General features: G+C 49.2%; 1 protein-coding gene across 5 annotated transcripts; it reads left to right on the forward strand.

Annotated features, from left to right (window-relative positions):
- The first annotated feature begins 11 nt into the window (after positions 1-11).
- MAPK13 (mitogen-activated protein kinase 13) lies at positions 12-19,948 on the forward strand. Of its 5 annotated transcripts, none has more exons than XM_062625606.1 (12): positions 12-461; positions 6,193-6,322; positions 6,901-6,959; positions 8,043-8,151; positions 9,166-9,195; positions 9,609-9,656; positions 10,560-10,674; positions 11,005-11,076; positions 11,579-11,658; positions 12,117-12,195; positions 13,338-13,514; positions 16,955-17,318. In XM_062625606.1, exons 2-12 carry the CDS (start codon positions 6,293-6,295, stop codon positions 17,089-17,091), a joined length of 936 nt encoding a protein of 311 aa, XP_062481590.1. In that variant the 5' UTR covers positions 12-461; positions 6,193-6,292; the 3' UTR covers positions 17,092-17,318. The 5 variants fall into 5 exon arrangements, with proteins under 5 accessions (XP_062481590.1, XP_062481591.1, XP_062481588.1 ...); XM_062625607.1 differs by lacking the exons at positions 12-461; positions 16,955-17,318 and adding exons at positions 2,008-2,409; positions 18,197-19,948; XM_062625604.1 differs by lacking the exon at positions 12-461 and adding an exon at positions 2,008-2,409 and having other exon boundaries at positions 13,341-13,514; positions 16,955-17,319.
- Positions 19,949-20,150: the final 202 nt, after the last annotated feature.

Genomic DNA, 20,150 nt, shown 5'->3' on the forward strand with positions numbered 1-20,150 from the left:
GTTGGCTGACACTGGATTGTGTCCGTACTTGTCCCAAAGAAATTACTTGCTAGAAAAATAGCTCAGAGTCTGACCACGAGTACTGGACACAGAACAAAATATTTTCATTTTCTGTTTGGTACAAAACCACAATAGACCAGCAACCTGGTACCTGTCCAGACAGGGGACCCTTCCCCAGTAGCACCGCTTTGTGTTTGTTTGCTCTTTTTAAAAGTGATTTGTTTTCCTCTTCAGCTGCCATCTAGTTGGTGGTGGAAGGGTGTTGGCAGGAGCATCACGGCTCCATGGTGGAGCTTTTCTGACTTCTGTTGAGTATTGGTGCACTTCACGCTGAAGAACAACTGACTGAAGTTGACCAAATCCTCAGTAACTGATGTTCCCAGTGCCCTTATCTGCTGAGGTGGTTCCTGTTTATCCAGGTCAGATACCCACCACACATGTGCTCCCCAGCAGCAGTCACAGTGAGTACACTGTGTGGGGTGTTCTTTTGGCTGTGTGGGAGCTGCCCTCCTGCTTGCTTCACCCTCTGCTTGCCTTGGTGCAAACCAAGAGGGGAGGAGGGAAAAAGCCCCACCAGGACCTAACACTGTTTTCTGGGAGGAAAAAAATCCAGAGTACCCAAGATAGACAATTCCAGGATGAGCTCAGTTACAATATAGAATCAGAATGGTTAGGGTCGGAAGGGACTTTAAGGTCATCTAACCTGATTAGCAAAAAAACCCTTTAAAATCAGAATTGGATTGGGGAAACAAACTCCTTATACAAAATCAAATCACTTAAGGTTCCTATTCAATTTGGATCAGTCACTTGAATTAATTCATCTTTCTACAGCCCAGACATGCCCTAGATATTTAGAACTCCTTAATTGTGCACGATGACCTGTGTGTGCATGTGTAGTTGAGCAAGAGCTGTGTTCATAAAGTAACAACCAAGTTACATGCTTGCTTAAGTCCAGGGAGTTTGCTGTAACACCTCTTGCTCACAGGTGTATTTATAGCACCAAGCCTGCTGTAGGTTGGTTTCCTGACTGCTGTTGCTACAGCTGTGGTTTATTGACATGTATTTGCATAGGCAAGGATAAAACATTGCCGTAGCACCTTGGTGGTGGTTTGTAGAACCTTGCTGTGGCTGTTTCAAGAGGTCAGGGTTGATACGTACCACAGTGGTTGCCTGTAAGGAGGTAAAATTAATTTTTCCAAACCCCCTCATGTTTTTTTTTCCCCGCAATTCCCATTTGTCAGGTTAGCTTGGCTCTGGTCCTGCCATGCGGATGCACTCGGAGCAGGGCCACCTTTGTGGGTGGCATGGATGGAAGGCACACAGGCTACAGGCAGGGTTGGGGTGAGGGTGGCGAAGCACTCTGTAAGCAGTCGGGCTGGCTTGGTAAGGCACAGCTTAGTCACTTCCTTCGGGAAGTGTGCAGGATCACCCACCTCCCGTGTGGGAGCCCCACCGGAGCCTCCTGAAGCTGCAGCAAAATGTCGAGGTGTTCTGTGCTCACCAGGAATGGACTTCCTGACGGGTTGGGTTTGCTGGCCTGGTCCTGGTGGGTGCAGCAGTGAACCTGAGCACTGTGCTGCCTGAGAAGGGATTAGATCTGCTGGAGCAGATAGAACAAGACCCAGCAAAGCCTGGGGCACAAGCAGATCTTGGGATGAACCTGTCTCGCAGCTGCTCCTGAACCTCCTCACTGCAGTCACTGCAACGAAGGTGGAAAGGATGGAAGATGGAAAACTGGGAAGCCAGGCTTAGGAGAAAATGGTGATCACCTCGCTGTTCTGCAGACCTATCACCCTGGTACCCTTCATCAATCACGAGGAGCCTAGAGCTGTCCCCCATTAGCTGGAAGGAAGAATGTTCCCGCTCGTCTGACGAGGCGCTGTGGCTTGTCCCCGGATTCCCCGGCTCCACGAGTCCTTACTCATCAGGGTCAGGATTTCACGAGACCCCCCCCTTCCCGACGACATTGCTGGGCCCGGTGGCAGCCCAGAGGCCGAGGTGCGGGGCTCCCGGAGGTGTGGGCCGGGCGCTCGGGTCCTGTGGCAGAGCCCAGAGGCACCTGCAGAGACCGAGGCGTGTCGTGAAACCTGATGCCTCACCTCCCCGATGTGGAGGCGGAGGGAGGGCCGAAAGACATGTCCGTGCGCGCTCACTGCAGCTGAGAAGGCAGGAGGAAGCTCGCTGGAGCCTCTCTGACCAGCACAGGAGGCCTCACTGTCCTGCTCTCACCCCAGAAGCCCTCCCGTACACCAGGACTCTGGGGGGGTGGCAGTCCCACACCCGCCGGGCGATGAACATCACAAGGAGAAGAGGCTTCTACAGACAGGAGGTGAACAAAACGCTCTGGGAGCTGCCCAGGAGATACACGTCCCTCCACCCGCTGGGGTCTGGAGCCTACGGCTCAGTGTGGTGAGTGGGGCCCTGCCCGCACGGGGTGAGCTCGGGGTGTTGAAGTGTCACGGCAAGGGGAAGCGAGGAGGTGCTTCTGGGCACCCCTCCATTAGGGAAGGACATTTGCATGTGTGATGAAGGCGGTCTGCCTCCCGCTCCAGTGCAGGCAGCGGCTTGGAGACCTGGTTGCTTGAAGGAACTGAGATGCTTGCTCCTGTGGTCACCCCGGGTGGGCAAAGGGGAGTCACCTCGGTGGGTGTGCTTAGGCAGCAGCTTGAGAATCAAGGCAGGGCTGCTGGGGACATGGAGGCACCTTGGGGTGTCCCATTGGCACTGGGGATCAAGCAGCTTTGGAGCTTCCATTGAGACTTGTGTCACACAACCTGGCTGTCTGGAACAGGGGTGCTGTGGCATGGCCTTGCTACTTAGTTCAAGGCAGCTGTTTTTTACCAGTGGTATTGGCAGTCCTAGGGTAACGGTTGGAAACCTAGTACCATTCTATGATTCTATGCTCGGCTGTCTGGAAAAGGAGCTGGACAATACAACGTCCACCTTGATTCAGCTTCCAGCTAGAAAAGCTAAACTAGGAATTACTCAAAACCAGGATCAGTAACAGACTGGGACTTCTTCCCAGCTGGGGGTGATGCCCAGCCTACAAGAGAGCAGCACAACTGCTGTTAATGAATTGGTTGGTCAAAGGCACCTGTAGCGAGAGCAAGCACAAGTCAGACCTTGCCTGCTTTACAGTGGCTTTCTGAAAGGTTAAATCTGAAGCAGTCCAGTGCCAAGACCTCAGCAGAGCACTTGATTCATAACACACCGAGCTACACGAGCAGGCGTGTCCTCTGTTGTAGGTGTGAGGCAAAGCCTCTGCCGGCTGGCCCAGCTAATCCTGACACCCTGGGGCCCAGGCTGTATCCTTATCCCCCAGCTACCCGGTATTTCCTTTCCCCCTTTTGCTGTTCAGGTTCATTGAAGCTTCTGAGACGCCTAAATGAATCTCTCAAAACCAGGCAAGCCTAAACCTGTCTTTTTTTTTTTTGTTTTTTTAATATTTGCACAATATTTTCTGATTTTTATCACAAAGGAAAACAGGAAGACTGAAAGAAAATAGGACATAAAAGGGAAAGCGAAATCCTTCCAAAGCCTCTTTGCACTCCAGAGAAAACCAAACATCAACAAGGCATGTCTTTTACTGGTCCCTGTTATAGTCTCGGCTGCTCTGAGGCCTCGGGGAAGGGAGCAGTGGATGCTGAACCAGCCCTGGGTCCAGGGTGGTGGTCACAGCATCCATGGGGAATGCTCAGCAGGGAGGATTCCTTCACAAAGCCAAGGTGGAAGCCTGTGGAGTTTTAGAGTTTGCTGTCCTCTGCTGGGAAGTTTTCTGGTCCCAGCATTATTTGGAGCTGCTGGTTTTTATACCCCATTGATCAGCTGAGAAACTAGCTTAGGAAAAACAGCAAACGGGTTAATTCCCTCATTAATTCTGCCCAAATCTGTAGTGATTTAGTTTCCAGCTGAATGTAAGTGGTGGAAGAAGATTTTTCCACAAGGATGTGGGGAGCGACTCTTCATCAGTGGTAGGACAAGAGGTGACGGGTTCAAACTTAAACAGGGCAGATGGAGATGGGCAGAAGCTCTTCCCTGTGAGGGTGCTGAGGCGCTGGCACAGGGTGCCCAGAGAAGCTGTGGCTGCCCCATCCCTGGCAGTGTTCAAGGGCAGGTTAGACACTTGGTTTGGAGCAAGCTGCTGTATGGAAGGGGTCCCTGCCTGTGGCAGGGGTTGGAGCTGGAGGAGCTTTAGGGTCCCTTCCAACCCAAACCAGTCTGGGATTCTGTGTTTCTGACCATTCAGTGCTGGTCTTGCCCATCACTGCCAGCCGGTCCTGGCTGCATCACCTGAATTAACTTTGGCTGTGCCTTACAGTAAGGGTGAAAGCAGCATAGTCAGTGCTGGGTTGGGGGCTCCATCACAGACTCTCCTGCACTGGGGGCTTGGCTGCTCCAGGGAAGGCAAGTGAAAACATGCACCATTGAATCGGGAAACCTGCCCTAAACCTGAACCTGTTTGACTCTCTGGTCCAAGTCCCTTCTCCTTCCTTCCCTGCTCCTTGGAAGCCTTTGTGCTGTCCTCTCTGCCTGCTCAAGTCCTGAAGCTGAGACAACTCATCACTGGGATCTTCAGTGCTGAAGCTGCCTTGTGTAGCCATTCCTGCTTCTCCCTTTGCCTTTCCCAGCTGAATGCATTGGTGAAATTGCCATCAAACACTCCCAAAGGATGCTTTTTGCTCTCATCACACACAACTTTGAACAACTGGAAGGGACAAAGAGATTGGAGGTTGCCCTGATATCAGGGTGGTTGATGGGAGCTCTTGATAGCCCAGGCTGATGTTGGAGGCACCATCGTCTGTGGCTGACAGTCAGGGAAAGCTGCGCAAGAGACTTCCAAGATGTGCAGCAAGCAGCTGATAACCCCTCTGCAGTGTTGAACCACAGGGAAAGCCACATGGAGTGGGATGTTCCCACCTCTCCTAATGCCGTTACCCCTTAACCCAACAAAATGAACTGTTTGTGATATTATAAACAGCATTTCCCTGTTGATTTATGATGTCTTGCCTCTGAATGATGGTCCTGGAGGATACAGTAATCCTTGATTCAGTTTTGTGGTACCTGCCCCTCTGAGAGCCTCAGGGAAGGAGCAGTGGCTGGAGCCTGGCAGCTGGGCACTGTGGCAGCATGAACCACGTCTCCCTGCAGAGGAGGTGGGGAAGATGCCTGTGCAAGGCTGGAGGACATGTGCAAAGGGCTAATGCCAGCACTCATGTTGGCCTGGTTACCCTGTGCTGTGGGACTGAACATGCTGATGTTCACCCCTCCCACTTCCCATGGAGATCAGGATTTACAAAGCAGTGGGAACTGCCCTGGAAACCCGCAGTGCAATTTGGCGCAGGAAGAACCCTTTCTGCATCTCTTTGTCTCTTGGAGGGGTTGAGGAGGGTCTGAGGCACCAAGATCCCTCTGGAAAACACCACAGAGATGCCAGATTACAGCTCTCCTGACTGAGGACTGTCTCCCATGTCTTGTCTCGTGAGACCCAGAGCCTCCCTTGTAACCCAAGAGCCTCCAGAAGCAGAGGAGGCATCACAGGATCACCCTATCCAGCCACAAATAGCACACGTGACCAGAGGGAATAACAGGTCACATCTCCAGTGACAGCTGCTGTCCTGTGTTTTCATTTGCTTTATAGAAGCCGCTCATGTTCAGCCAGACCTGCTGTACACAGAAGCATTTGTATAGCATCCAAGGTCCCAAATGTGGGAGAATTCACTCCAGCAGCCTGTATTTTCAGTGTGTGACAGCCACTGTCTTTGCTCCCGAGCACAAAAAAGGCAGCTGATGTACCTTAAAAGACAACACCCTCCAAGCAGATGGCAAAGCAGGAATTGCTTTATTCCCTTGTCTCCCTGTGTTAGGGAAAGGAAAGGCAGAGTCAGAACTAATTCTGACCTTTACCCATTTGTGTTTCCCTCTTCTCACAGCTCTGTTAGCTCCAGCTTGTTTCTGCAGGTTCCTGGCCACTGAGGCTTTGTTTGGTGTCCCACCTAGATCTCCAAAGTGCACGGGCTGCTGCCCAAGTTATACAGGGCAATGCCTGCCTGTGCACAGCTCCTCTGGGTTTCTCAAGAGACCTTTCTTTGCTCTTCTTCTGCAAGCTCCAGAGTTTGTTCTTCCTTAGGAGAAGACCTTTGGTATCACAAAATATTGCTGATGTCAGAACTGGTTTTTATTTGTCTGCCACAGTTCGGCCATAGACAAGAAGACAGGGGAGAAGGTGGCTATCAAGAAGCTCTGCCGCCCATTCCAGTCAGAGATCTTTGCCAAGAGAGCATACAGAGAGCTCATGCTGTTGAAGCACATGCAACATGAGAATGTAAGTACTCCCTATGAGGGTGCTGAGGCGCTGGCACAGAGTGCCCAGAGAAGCTGTGGCTGCCCCATCCCTGGCAGTGTTCAAGGCCAGGTTGGACACAGGGGCTTGGAGCAAGCTGCTCTATGGAAGGGGTCCCTGCCTGTGGCAGGGGCTGGAGCTGGAGGAGCTTTAAGGTCCCTTCCAACACAAACCATTCCCTGGTGCTATGATTTCTTTCCATTTCTGCTGAAACAGGGTGGGGTTCTTGCCACGTGGGAGAGTCCTTTCTGGTGGCATCACCTTTATTTTAATTGAGAGGTCCTGACTCTTGGCACATGTGGGCAGTCTCAGGGTTTAACTTCTACCTGCCTGCTGTGCCCAGTTGGCACCAGGCTGAAGCTGATGTGTAATGGGTGCTCCCATGTATTAGTAAGAGGAAAAGCAGCTGCACAGCATAGTGAGCAGTCCTCAGATTCCTCACGTGGAGTTCCTGGTGCTCACCCATGTGCATGTGCCAATGGAGCGCTGCTACCTGAGTCCACACGTGCTCAGCAAATGCTTTCCAGGTTTAAATGTGGACTACTTCTCTTCTCCATCAGGTCATTGGGCTTCTTGATGTCTTCACCTCTGCTGCTTCCTACCAGGGCTTTCAGGACTTGTAAGTTCACGTTTGCTCTGTCTAACTCAGCCCTTGCCCAAGACGCCTATGACTTAGCAGCAGTATAACAGATCAGGTTGAGGTGCAGTCCAATAGATGGGGTTGAAAAGGGGCCAGACTAAAGCCAGCCATCCCCAAAAAACAAGGAGAAGCAAAAGCACAAGTCAGTTCCTGTGGTTAAACCACCCAGGTTACACAAACAGACCCCATGCCATGCTTGCAGCTGGATGAACACAGTGCAGGTAGACCAAGGTGTCTAAAAAAGTAGCTTTACATTCCATGACATATCACAGGCGTCATGATCCATGCTAATGTGCTGCCTGTGGGACTGCTGAGCTAAGAAGCTGTGCTCAGAATGGGACAAGAATTGTTCATCAGGCCCTCTCAGTAATTGAACAGCATTTTAAAGATCTGGCTTTCTTCTTATCTCAGTGCTGGCTATTCTTTTTCTTTTGGCATTTCTCTCAGTTGCTGGTCAGGCTGGATGAGTTTTCTCTTTCCCGTCTTTGGGCATGAGCAGCATGTGCCTGGGTTTGGGTGTTTAGCAGCCTGCAGGAGAAGTGTTTGAAGGTTCTCAGAGCAGTTCCTGCTGAAGATTATCAACTAATGAGCAGTCTCTGCATGCAGGCCAAAGACTGGAGGAAGCTCAATGTCTTCCAATGCAGGGCTGCAGAACATTACCAAGATAAATTTGGAAGCAAACACAGCCATTTTGCAAGACTCTAAAGCTGCACAAGATGTTTCAGTTCCTGGATGGTGTAAGGCCATCTGGAACTGACATCATTTGATGTCTAAAGTAAACTAATTCAGGATCGTTGGAGTTTGAAACATCCTTGACCTTATTTGATGTCAGATATCTGATTTAAGGGGAGAAGAGAAGGCAATTTTAAGAGCAGGTTGAACTCCCAGCATCACTGCAGGCTGTGCTAGTCACCCAGCAGCACTGTCACAACAAATCAACTTAGTTACAGTAAGTTACATAGCCAAAAAAAAAACCAAGAATCCCAAGTGAAAGAGAACAAGGCTAGTCTGGTTCCCTGTGTTTTTCTTCTAGACTCAGGGCCTTGTCTTACTGCCTTTTAGCTACCTGGTGATGCCATACATGCGGACAGACTTACAAAAGATCATGGGACATGAATTCAGTGATGAAAAGATCCAGTACCTGGTCTACCAAATGCTGAAAGGGCTAAAGGTAGGTGGGACTGGAGGAGCTTAGTGACTCCCTGTGTCTCCTCTACATGTCACCTCTGGGTTGACCATAACTAAACCCCCTTCCAACCCTAGTTGGAAGATTTGGGGGGGTTCATGGCATCCCCTGAGATATTTGCTGTTGAACTGCTCTTTTTCCAGCACACATCAATAAAGCAACTGCTTGTTCCCATCAGTCAATTGGCTGCTGAAGCAAGCATCAGTCCTAACCCTGGCAACTGGTTTTACCATGACAGCAGTTGTGCTGGTTTTTGACTAGCCAAAACCCTTAGCAAAACTGTGCAGAAAGAGGCTGGCAGCAACAGGAGCCTCTGCTGAATTCCTCACAGGGGCTCTCAGGGAGCAGATGGAGGGAATGATTTTCTGTTCAGTAGAATAAGGAAGGAATTTGCTGCTGTAACCAGCTTTGAGAGCTGAGAGCAGTCAAACCTGGGGTGTGGAGGCAGTGGAACATCCCTCACCTGGGGTCAGAGCAGGGACTTCCAGGCACTAATGAGTTCATCTTAATAACACCTTTCCACAGATCACTGTTACCTGAAGTTTAAATAGAGGGGGGAAGAACACACAGAAGGTTTAATTGGTATGACAAAAGCCACGTAGTCAGGTTTTGTGACTGGACAATTAGATTATTTTTTTCCCCACATAGTTTAACACCCAAAATAACAAAGTTTTCCTGTCATCTGCTGCCTGTGCTCCTCCCTGTAATCCTGATGCCTTTGTTTGATAGTGTGAGGCTATTGGTATGCTTGTGCTAAAGAGCTATTGCTCCATCTCTCCTCTGCTGCTCCACACCTCCTCTTTAGAGTGGCAATATCACGGCAAATAGTCAGAAATTCAGTGCAGGGGTTTCAGTGCAGGATCTGCTGCCCCGTGGACCTGCAGCCTGCTGCAGAGTCATGTTCTCAGCAAGTTCTTGTTTGTAGCTCTCATTTCTCTGCTGGAGACCAGAAAGTCTTGTCTGCTGGCAATCACATTGTGCCTTCTCTTTTTATTGCAGTATATCCATTCAGCTGGCATCATACACAGGGTGAGTTCATGTGTGCCTTTCCTCAGCTTTTTGTCTGTTTAGGAGAAACACAGCTTGGTTGTAAAGTGAAGAAATTCCTAAACATCTTTTCACTAACAGCCTTCTCTGCTCTAAGGTCTTTCTCCTCCTATACCCTGTGTCTGTTTGGATTTGATCATTTGTGCAGCTTTTGAGGAAACGCTGTATTTTCTGATGAGCTGAGAAACGTTTTATGATGCTTTTTGAATTGAAACTATTTGAGAAAAAATCAGTGGTGTAAAGCTGTACAGTATAGCAGCACGGTGACTGCTGTGCAGACACTGGAGTTGGGATGTTATGGGACCCTGTCAAAGGCAAGCAGAGGTTTGGCTGAGGCTCATGTGGATGTGTTGCAACCCCAGACATCCTCATGACTCCACTCTTGTCTGTTGTAGGACCTGAAGCCAGGCAACCTGGCTGTGAATGAAGACTGTCAGCTGAAGGTAGGTGGAAAAGCACCACTTTGCAGCATATCAGATCATGGAGGAACTGCTCTGCCAGCAGGAATTTGGCACTGTCATGTTTCCTCTCTCCTTCTGAGACCCGGTTCAAGGCGTTGCATTACTCAGCGGTTGCAGGCAGTGGGAAATACTCACCTGCTGATGTAACTTGCTGAATCAGGGCCCAAGACTTGGAATGAACATCCTGTTGTCATAATTCCTGCTTCTTGGCAGTTCCTAACGACTTCCTAAGTAAATTCAATACTGCTGAGCAATACTTGTGTTAGGTGTACTATCCCTGAAGGATAACTGCAGTCAGCCACAGTTGCCCTTTGGTTCTCATTGACGTGGTGGTTGTGATTCCACACAAAGCTATTTTCAGTATTGCTCTGAGGAGTTTCCTTGCAGCTCAGTGGTGCAGTGCTCTGGCACCTCTCTTCTGCAATGTGTATTACGGGGCATGGCTGGAGAGGTTGGGTCAAGGGACATCCATTTCCAGTATTGAGGGAGAGGCCGTTGCCAGTGAGCTGCAAGGTGTTTTGATAGGAAAGGGTGAGTAGCTGTGGCCTGTGAGCTGTCAGGCTATGAAACAGCTCAATTAAATAAAGCTCATGGAGTTGAAACTTAAGCTTCAAGAAAAGAAATGACCTTTCAGGTAGCTCACAGCACTGATCCTTTTGGCAGGGTCTTCATGCAGCTGGTTTTGCAGCCAGGTTGCAATTCCCAAGGGAATTAAGACAAACCTGTTAGTTCTTTGAACTGTCCCGTGGGTGGCTGTGGTGTAGTTGGAGCTTCCTTATTATCTCATTGGATCTGCTTTGTTTCCTTGTGGAAGCAGATTCTTGCTTGCCTGTAGGATTTCTGTTTTCTGCCTTTCCTTCTCCCTTTTCCTTTGGTGAACTGCAGATCTTGGATTTTGGCTTGGCCAGACATGCTGATGCTGAAATGACCGGCTACGTGGTTACGCGCTGGTACAGAGCCCCAGAAGTCATTCTGAACTGGATGCATTACAACCAGACAGGTGAGCAGCAGCGTGACTGCCTGGTGACAAGCCCAGGGATCCCTGGACCACACCTGGGTCACATCTCGTATAATCCTCCAGATGTTTTCCCTCTTTATCATCTGTATTCCCTAAAGCAGAGCGAGTCTCAAAGCTGTTGCACAACTCCCAGAGCTCGTGCCTGCGGGAAGTGATGAAAGCAGAGATTTTAGCAGTGTAGAAACAACAGGGGAGGGTGGAAAATGGGAGTGACATTTAAACTGGTGCCTGCTACAAGCAACAAAGCAACAGCCCAGCAATCATGGCTGCCTTTTTACTGCCATGGTTTTGTCTGTTTTGCTCTCTGAACAGTGGATATCTGGTCTATTGGCTGTATCATGGCAGAAATGCTGACTGGGAAAACGCTGTTTAAAGGAAAAGACTGTATCCTTTCAAGTTAAACCTTTTCTCTGGGGGGAGTAATAGTTCTTGGGGGGTGTGAAGGGGCTTTTATGAATGAGGAAAGCAGGAGTCAGTCTGGTTTACCAGGAGGTAATTGCATGGAAATGGAGAGAATGGGAGGAGGCCAAGCCAGCCTTAGAAATACACCTCTGTGCTGGCCATATGTGCTCTATGTCAGTCTACTTCACATAGCCATAGCTCCATCCCCAAAACCTCACATATCCCCCAAGCCCATGGCATACCCCTGGCAGAGCTGTGCCAGCAATATTGCCTGTTGCTGAAAATGGCATTCCAAGAAAAAAGCCCTTGAGCTGTTTTTGTCAGTCTCCTGAGTGTCTGCTTGTGTGGCTCTGTTGGGTTTGTATCATAACCTACTCCCAGCTCCCCCGGGCCCTGTGGCTCTGCAGCACCCAGCACACAGGCTGAGCTGCTGGGGGTGTCCAGGGCTCACCCCCAGATGGGTGATCTTTAACACAGCTGCCAGACCTGGATCAGCTGACTCAGATCCTGAAAGTAACGGGGCACCCAGGAGAAGACTTCGTGGAGAAGCTGGAGGACAAAGCGGTAAGGAAGTTCCCTGTGGATTTGTCTTGCTGTGTGTGGTGAAGAGGGGTTACCTTGGCCATAGCTTTGAGATGGGAGAGGGGCTGCTTGTCCACCACCAAAGAGGAGTGACTGCCAGCAGTCTTGTTCCCCATGACAGGGAAGATGCTTCTCTTTGCTAGTGGAACATCTGATGGATTTGGCATTGCACTGGGAACTGGTGTGGATTGCAGGGATACCCAAGTGAGGTCCCTGATTCCCCAGCAAACTAACAACCTCCTCTGTTCTCCAGTTTGGCCCTTAAAGCAGAAATATTTCTGTATCGCAGTTGATTAAAATGATTCCACGCAAACTGGTGACTAAAATGTGGCATCTGGGGTGACTTGCTGCTCTCTTCAGTTGCCTTTGCTCAGCTGAGCCCCGAGTCCCAAGAGCTGTATCTCACACCGCCTCACATCTGCTCTTCACATCTCTTTCAGGCCAAGAGTTACATCAAGTCCCTCCCTAAAATCCCCAAGAAGGATTTGTCTGTGCTTTTCCCCAGAGCCAATCCTCAGGGTAAGTCATCTCCAGGGTTTCTCAGGAGTTCTCACTGCTGGAAGGGGGCAGGTTGGCCACTACAGCGCCAGGCTTCTTTCTCCTTCTCACAATTTCCTCGTACTTCCTCCCTTGCAGGTTGGTGTCCCTGGGCACATAAGTAGGAATTAAAGGCAAAATGACTCTTTGCTGGTGTTAACATGGCAATGTTCTGCTGTTCTTAGCTATTTACTTCTTTAAGTTTAAAATGGCACAGCCTGTAACACACAATATTTGAGGAAGAGAGAAACTTCTGACTCATCAACAAGCCAGAAGAGAGCTGGTGCTGGATTGAACAGGATGTTGAGATTATGGGATGCAAGTTGTGGGATTAAGACAGTTGCATTATCAGCTCCATTTGGTATGAGAGTTGGGATAAATTTTGGCCAGTATTGGTTTGCAGAAGTTGTTCCTTGTAGCCAAGCAGGTGCTATGTGATCAGTAGTGTTCAGATAAACAAACCACCTCTTCTTTGTTCATCATTAGTTCCCAGCTCCACATCAAAGGCATCATAGTTCTGATAAACTGTTATTTCTATTAACTCTAAACTGTTGAAAACCTGGATCTGTTCACCCAAGAAGCACAATTTTCAGGGGAAAAACTGATCTCTTGCAAGGAACAATTTTCCTGAGCAGATGAGAGGCAAAACTATTGTAAGATCTGAAAGTATTAAGATGTTAAAACCAAGGGGGGATGGGGCAGACAGACTAGAGGGTATCTGCATTTCCTGCCTTCATGTTTACCAGTGATGCATAGATTTCTGTATAGATTACCCATGTTAAGAGTGCTTGGAGTTGTGGGGGCCTAAGTGAATGACTAAACCTGAAAACTATCTTGAAGTTGCTGATTTCTTACATTCTTTCAGCCCCATCTGTGCAGCAAGACTTATTCAAGATTAAATTGATATTTCTGCACCATTTACGTCTCCAGCTCTGTTAGTAAGAGCTCCCTGAGGCTGCTATTGGGCAGACTTTGCATCCCCTCCGATGGGAGCTCCATACTCCCCTGGTCAGGCTGAGGAATCTCTTTTAGGTCTGGAGATGTAGTACTGGGAGCACCTGTCCTGGCACAGGATGCCTGTTCTCCACCAACACCTTGCTTAGACCTTTTCCTGTCTTCTGCAGCAGTGGACCTGCTTGACAAGATGTTGCAGCTGGATGTGGAGAAGCGCATGACAGCCACGGAAGCGTTGGCTCACCCCTATTTTGACCAGTTCCGAGACGTTGAGGAGGAGACAGAAGCACAGGAGTCTTACGACGATTCTCTGGAACACGAGAAGCTTTCCATAGATGAGTGGAGAAGTAAGAAGTTTTTCTTTGAAGCTCTTGTTTAGCACGGGACTTCCCTACCCCTCTCTCTTTCCTGTACACCAGCTATAGAGCCAGGCTGAGAGAGCTGGGCTTGTTCAGCCTGCAGAAGAGAAGGCTCCTGAAGGGGAGACCTTAGAGCAGCTCCAGGGCCTAAAGGTGCTGCAGGAAACCTGGAGAGGGGCTTGGGACAAGGGCCTGTAGGGACAGGCCAAGGGGAATGGCTTTAACCTGCCCGAGGGGAGACTGAGATGAGCTCTTAGGCAGAAGCTCTTCCCTGTGAGGGTGCTGAGGCGCTGGCACAGGGTGCCCAGAGAAGCTGTGGCTGCCCCATCCCTGGCAGTGTTCAAGGCCAGGTTGGACACGGGCTTGGAGCAAGCTGCTCCAGTGGAAGGGGTCCCTGCCTGTGGCAGGGGTTGGAGCTGAATGAGCTTTAGGGTCCCTCCTCACTCTAGCCATTCTATGATTCTGTGCTGGGTAAAGCATAGATTGATGATGGCAGCGCATAGCTCCCTTGCCATGCTCTGCTTTTATGCATTCAGCAAAGGTTCCTCCAGCTCTTCAGGCAGACTTTTGTCTCTGTCTGCTTTGTCTCTCTCTTCCAGCTTCTGTAACCTCTTGCCCTAACCTCTCCACTGAACACCTCCTCTCTGCACAGAGAACACTCACACTTTCATTTGTGTCCTCTAATATCACACCTTCCTGGTTCTTTTGTTCTGTTTTTCAAGAGCATATTTACAAGGAGATCTTGTCCTTCAGTCCCATTGCACGGAAGGACTCAAAGAAGCGGAGTGGGATGTCGTTATAGCGACTGGTATGGCTGTGGCTGAGATTCCCTGCTGGATCATGGATCAGGTTTACTCCACGCTGTTGTGCTGGTGGCCAGTGTTTGGCCTGTGGGACTGCTCTGTGTGCCAGCACAAGGATGACGCTATGCTGTGAGCACTGGACTTTGGTCTACTAAAGGGGGAAGCACCCCAAGCAGTTTTCAACACAAAAGATAAAATATATTCTCATTGCAACTTCGATTGGGAGAATTTTACCTGGTGTTTCTTTATTTTTTTTATTCATTTTTTTCATGTTTGTCCACTTGAGAGCTCCATTCTCATTAGTTTTTCCAAGCACAGCTTTTAGTACATCAATTACGGATAAGGTCAAGGAAAAGGGAATACTGTCTGGGAAGTGAGTCCCAGCCAAAATGATTGGAAATAGTGAAATTCAGCACAAGAAGTTCTAACTCTGGGAGCGTTCCCTGTCCCTGAGCAGTCCCACAGCACCCAGCACAGTGATGCTTCTGGGATGGTGTCGGCTGCAGGATACTGTGGGAACCCAGTCCATCATGCGAAGGGTCTGTGTTCAGAGCAACTCCAAGCTTGCTGTAACAGCTCCCTGTGCTTCCTCCTCCACTGCCTCCTTCTCTTCTTTTACTCTGCTTATTCCATCCCCTGATCAATGCTGTCTCCTTATTGCCAGCTGGAAACGCACCCTGGGAGCTCAAGGCCACTTCCCACCCTGACAGACCAGGTATCCCAAGGAGCTGGGTTCTGCTCAGTCTGCTTTCCCCAACGGTTCTCTCTTCACCACCCTTATCTCTTGCTGAGCACCCTCTCCCTGGGGTAACTGCCTGTCTCTTGGAAGGGCTGGTGACATGACCCCTTATATTCTCATTCTTCTGCCCTATGGGATCAGTTAAAGCAGGGATCCTCTGCTTCAGTTCTCTTTAACAGCTGCTTGTTCCTCAGTAGGAAGAGACATTTCAACTGGTCATTTGGAAAACAGTCAATTGTCAGGGCTAAAGCTCAGCTCATATATTGGAGGGGAAGGAAGTATGTTGCATGAACAATCAAGCGTTAGAAAGGGGAACGCAATAATTCAGCTTGGTGAGCACAGAAAACTTCAGATACCTTAGTTTCTTGGTATAAGATCAGCTTCTTCAGTTGGCATCATTATAAATTGCATCTAAGGTAAACTCATGAAATAGAATATCTCACAAAACCCACCACAGGCTACAGAACATCCTTCTGAATAAGAGCTTCAGCCCCTTCACTGCGCTTCCACTGAGGGTTTGACTTTTTTTGTCTGCCTATGCAAATTTTAATTCATTCACTTACTTAGTGAATAATTCTTGGTAGCTACAAGAAGTCACCTTCTGAGATGCTTGCGGTGGGATGGAGAGCATGTGTCTCCCCAGCCTGCTGCGTACAAACCTGTTCTGCCTTCAGCAGGTACAGAGCTTTCTACGGGGTGAAAAACAACACAACAGTCTTTGGTTTTTCTCCTGGATGGGGACCAGAAAAATTGTAGGATGATGTGAGAAGATCCAGACAACTTGACTGGATTGAATTGCTTTGCAAATGTGTTCAGATAACCAGAGGGAGGTGGTTTTCTGAACACAGACCAACCAGGCAGTCGTCTGGTTCCTCCCTCCAGGGCCAGTTTGTTCCATCTTTTAGTTGTACACTAAAGTCAAATTTAAAAGTATGTTCTCTCTGCAAAGAGAATTAGAGTCATGGAATGGTTTGGCTTGGAAGGTATGTTAAAGCTCATCCAGCTCCAGCCCCTGCCACAGGCAGGGACCCCTTCCACTGGAGCAGGGTGCTCCAAGCCCCTGTGTCCAACCTGCCCTTGAACACTGCCAGGGATGGGGCAGCCACAGCTTCTCTGGGCACCCTGTGCCAGCGCCTCAGCACCCTCACAGGGAAGAGCTTCTGCCTAAGAGCTCAGCTCAGTCTCCCCTCTGGCAGGTTAAAGCCATTCCCCTTGGCCTGTCCCTACAGGCCCTTGTCCCAAGCCCCTCTCCAGCTTTCCTGCAGCCCCTTCAGGCCCTGGAGCTGCTCTCAGGTCTCCCCTTCAGGAGCCTTCTCTTCTCCAGGCTGCCCCAGCCCAGCTCTCTCAGCCTGGCTCCAGAGCAGAGCTGCTCCAGCCCTCGCAGCATCTCCATGGCCTCCTCTGGAAGCTCAAGAAGACCCACATCCTTCTTGGGTTGGGGACCCCAGAGCTGATGATTTTGTACACCATACATCTCAGTAGTCCTTTTGAAATACAGCCCATACCCACTTTCGTGGCTTATTCTGAAACCAGGTCACTGCTATTTCTTGACTGCAGTGCTAGGCAGGTACCGCTTCTAGTTGTGATAATACCTTTGGACTGCAGCATTAATATCTTCTTAGTTGGCATCTTCTTCCCTATTGCAGTCTGTCAGGTTCAGCCAGTCATTCCAGAATCTATCCCAAGGGACATGTGCCGAGTGACAAGTGTCTTTTCTGTGTGAGAGCTTGGAGCTACAGATAACTATTAGTTGAGAAACACATGAACTCGGTCATACAGGCAGTAGCTTCCAACTCTCCACCCCTTCTGTAGCTGTTGAGTCATTCTGGTTTGGTTAGCTGGGACATTACTTTTGATAACTCTCTCATTTTCTACTTTGCCTTAAGCAATATCCAGGTTTGCTGCCCAGACCTCAATGAAGGGAAAACTCCAGCATTACCAGAACTTTCTGAGTTCTCATCTCCATCAGGAACCAGACAAGATGATGTCGCATCTCTCTGCAGCAGCTCACGTACTCGAGTAACCCCCAGTGCCTGCAGTGGTTTGATATGAGGGTGCTGATGTTATCCTGCTGCAGCTGCACAGATGTTCTGTGCTGATGTGATGCTGCTTCTCTTGACCCCTATCTCTCTGGGCCATGCACAAGTCCTTTGCCTTGCTCTGCTCTTAGGCAGGGCCAGCAAGCACAGAACCGTGGCAATGTTCCCACAATTCTCTTGAAATGCAGTGAGTTGGGTACAAAGCCCTCCAAAGGTGGTGTCCTGCTGACTTTCTCTTGAAGAACCCCAGCTTGATGAGCATAAGGGATCATCCTCCCTTTTTTCTAAGCATGAGACAGCCTTGGGCAGTGGAAGGGGGAAGGTTCAGCTGCACTGGTCAAAAGCAGTTGAAATGTCCTCTTGAACCTGGCACCTGCCTTGGCTGCTGTGGCCTCCATGTAATTTTTAACAGAGGTCAGAGAGGAGCTCGCTGCTGCTGCCACAGACATCTAGGAGAGCTGCAGACATTTAGAGCTGCCTGTGCCCTGGGGAAGCAAGGCTTGGTGGGCAGCAATGGTGGGTTGTCATCCAGCTCTGTGTGTGTGAATGCTCGGGGAGGTGTCTGAGGACATGGCCAGGCCTGACTCCACTTCACGTGACACAGAGAGGCAGGGAAGAGTTGTAAAAGCTCACTCTTGTGGAGGAAATTGAGTAGATCTATGGAGGCTTTAGGAGTACAGAGCTTGCTTTCAGAAAGTCATCTGTTAAGGGAAAGAACCTGTTCAGACAGAACTCATAAACTGCTTTAAATGGGAATTCAGGATTGATTTCTTCATCATCTTGCCCCTCTTCAAAAGGGGATGGGCAGACCTGAAGAGGTCTGGAGTTACCTGGTGCTCTGTCGTGATAGCTGAGGGAGAAAACATCTCTGTGATAAATGAATGTCCTGAGCAGTCTACTGGCAGTTGAAAAGGAGCCTCTGTAGTTTTAAATAATAATGTGTTCCAAAGGGGAATTGTCTGTTTACCAGATAAAGAGGTACTGGGGACTTCTGATCTGAATGCGTGTGAGAAGAACAAGGGTGAACACAACCTAGTGGGCTATGCGGGGCTTGGAACTAAATGATCTTAAAGTCCTTTACAACCCCAGCCAGCCTGGGATTCTATGCAGATTTTGCTGTTAGCAAAAGCAAATACAAGTCCCGCTTGCTTCAGGGCTGTGAAGTCTCCTCAGCATCTGTCCTTCTGCTGAGTACACTTCCAGGAAACACCTTGTGTTTCAGGGACTGGGTTTCTCTGCAGGTTTTCTCTTTTGAGAGTTCCTTCTGAAACCTCAAGAGCAAACCCCAACAGCCGGTGTGTGGGTTTCATCATTCCCCCACCAACCCCATGCAGTGAGGGCACACTGTCCAAAAGCCAAACCATTCCTCTGCAATTCCCAGTATCCTGACAAATGCAGGGAGCTGGTGCTCTGCAAGCCCACAGCGCTGGAACTGTGCTTGGGTTTGTGGTATGCACCAGGCAAGAACTCAGCATAGATGGCAGGAAATGGAGCAGGTTGGAGTGGAAAGAGTCTCTCTCTGTGAAGACCAACCATCCCAGGGCTCCTGCAGCATCTGACGACTCACTGCAGTGAAGAGGAATGAGCTGCTTAAAAGGGAAACAAAAATCACGCTCACATTTCATGAAAGGAGATTGAAAAGCAGCCAGTCACCCCAAGTGGTGAGTCAAATAGTCCAGACTCCACTCAAGAAACGGGGAGCCCCTGACAGACCCCATTAGGCAAAGAAGAAATCCTCTTGTGCCAGCTGGCTGACCTGCATACTTTTGTTAGGTTTTTTTCCCCCTTGCATAGTTTACATACTTAAAAATACAAAAGTGAGTGATAAAACTCATTCAACCATTAAGTGAACATTCAAAATCCCATAAATGAGGCTGGCCAGAATTAAGTTTCCTGTATGTATGAAGGATGTGTGATAAAAATGGGGACGGATCGAATGTTTGTCTCACCTAATGTGCAAATGTTTCTCTTGAAATACTATTTACTTGGTTTTCCTACATTTATTTCTGAGATTATTATCTCAGCTTTAGTTCTACTTGCAAAGTGAAGCCTTTACTATAGCAAATCCTTCTGTGTAAGACTTGTTGCCAGCTAGTTAGGTGTGTGAAGTTGCAGTTTTATGGGATGGATTTATTAGGGACTTCCAGATGTAAGTGGGAAAGAAAAAGCAGATGAAGCAACGATTACTATTACTTTATTTTTATTTTTCCTTTCTTAAGAGACACCACAAAATGACCAGGATTGTTTTTAAGAGATATGATGTTTACAATGCTTTAGGCACCATCCAGAAACCTTTTGGTGTGGAGTTGTGAAACCATCTCCAGCCTCTTAGAAAACTGCATGCTTGCCCTATAGGAAATGGTTGGACTTGATGATCTATAAAGGTCTTTTCCAACCTGGTTGATTCTCTGATTCTGTAAAAACATCTGAGAATCTGGTTTCCTGTTGAACCTTTTCACATTCTAGGTGCAGACTAAACAAATAATTTCCAGGTTTGAAGTGTCTGATAATGGAAGAGCAGAAAAACCTAGAAAATAATGAATACAACTGAGAACTCTAGTGAGATATCCCCAGAGGCTGGGACGCTCAGCAAGTCTCTGATGACTCTGAGCTGTGTGGTGCAGTCAACATGCTGGAGGGAAGGGATGGGATGGGATCCAGAGGGGCCTGGACAGGCTGGAGAGGTGGGACCATGGGAACCTCATGGAGCTCATTAAGTGCAAGCTGTTGCCCCTGGGTCGGGGCAGTCCCAAGCACAAACTCAGACTGGGGGAGACTGGATGGAGCAGCCTGAGGAGAAGGACGTGGGGGTGCGGTGTTGGGTGTGGAGAAGCTCCTCATGACCCATTAGTGTGTGCTCACAGCCCAGAACCCGCCCTACCGTGTGCTGGGCTGCACCCCAGAGCATGAGTGGCAGCTCAGGGAGGGGACCTGCCCCTCTGCTGTGCTCTGGGGAGACCCCCATGCAGTCCTGATCCAGCTCTAGGGCAGCAGCACAAGAGGGACGTGGAGCTGTTGGAGCGAGGCCAGAGGAGGCCATGGG

This window comes from Pezoporus occidentalis, unplaced genomic scaffold, assembly GCF_034315485.1.
Source record: "Pezoporus occidentalis ecotype Australia unplaced genomic scaffold, CSIRO_AGI_Poc_V1 ctg280, whole genome shotgun sequence".
NCBI classification, from domain to species: Eukaryota; Metazoa; Chordata; class Aves; order Psittaciformes; family Psittacidae; genus Pezoporus; species Pezoporus occidentalis.

Excerpts from the sequence above, each read along its gene's own strand:
- MAPK13 (XM_062625607.1), top strand. The coding sequence starts at position 2,291 with ATGAACATCACAAGGAGAAGAGGCTTCTACAGACAGGAGGTGAACAAA. Across the intron at positions 2,410-6,192 it reads GGAGCCTACGGCTCAGTGTG|TTCGGCCATAGACAAGAAGA; the intron begins GTGAGTGGGGCC and ends TGTCTGCCACAG. Across the intron at positions 11,077-11,578 it reads GCTGTTTAAAGGAAAAGACT|ACCTGGATCAGCTGACTCAG; the intron begins GTATCCTTTCAA and ends CACAGCTGCCAG.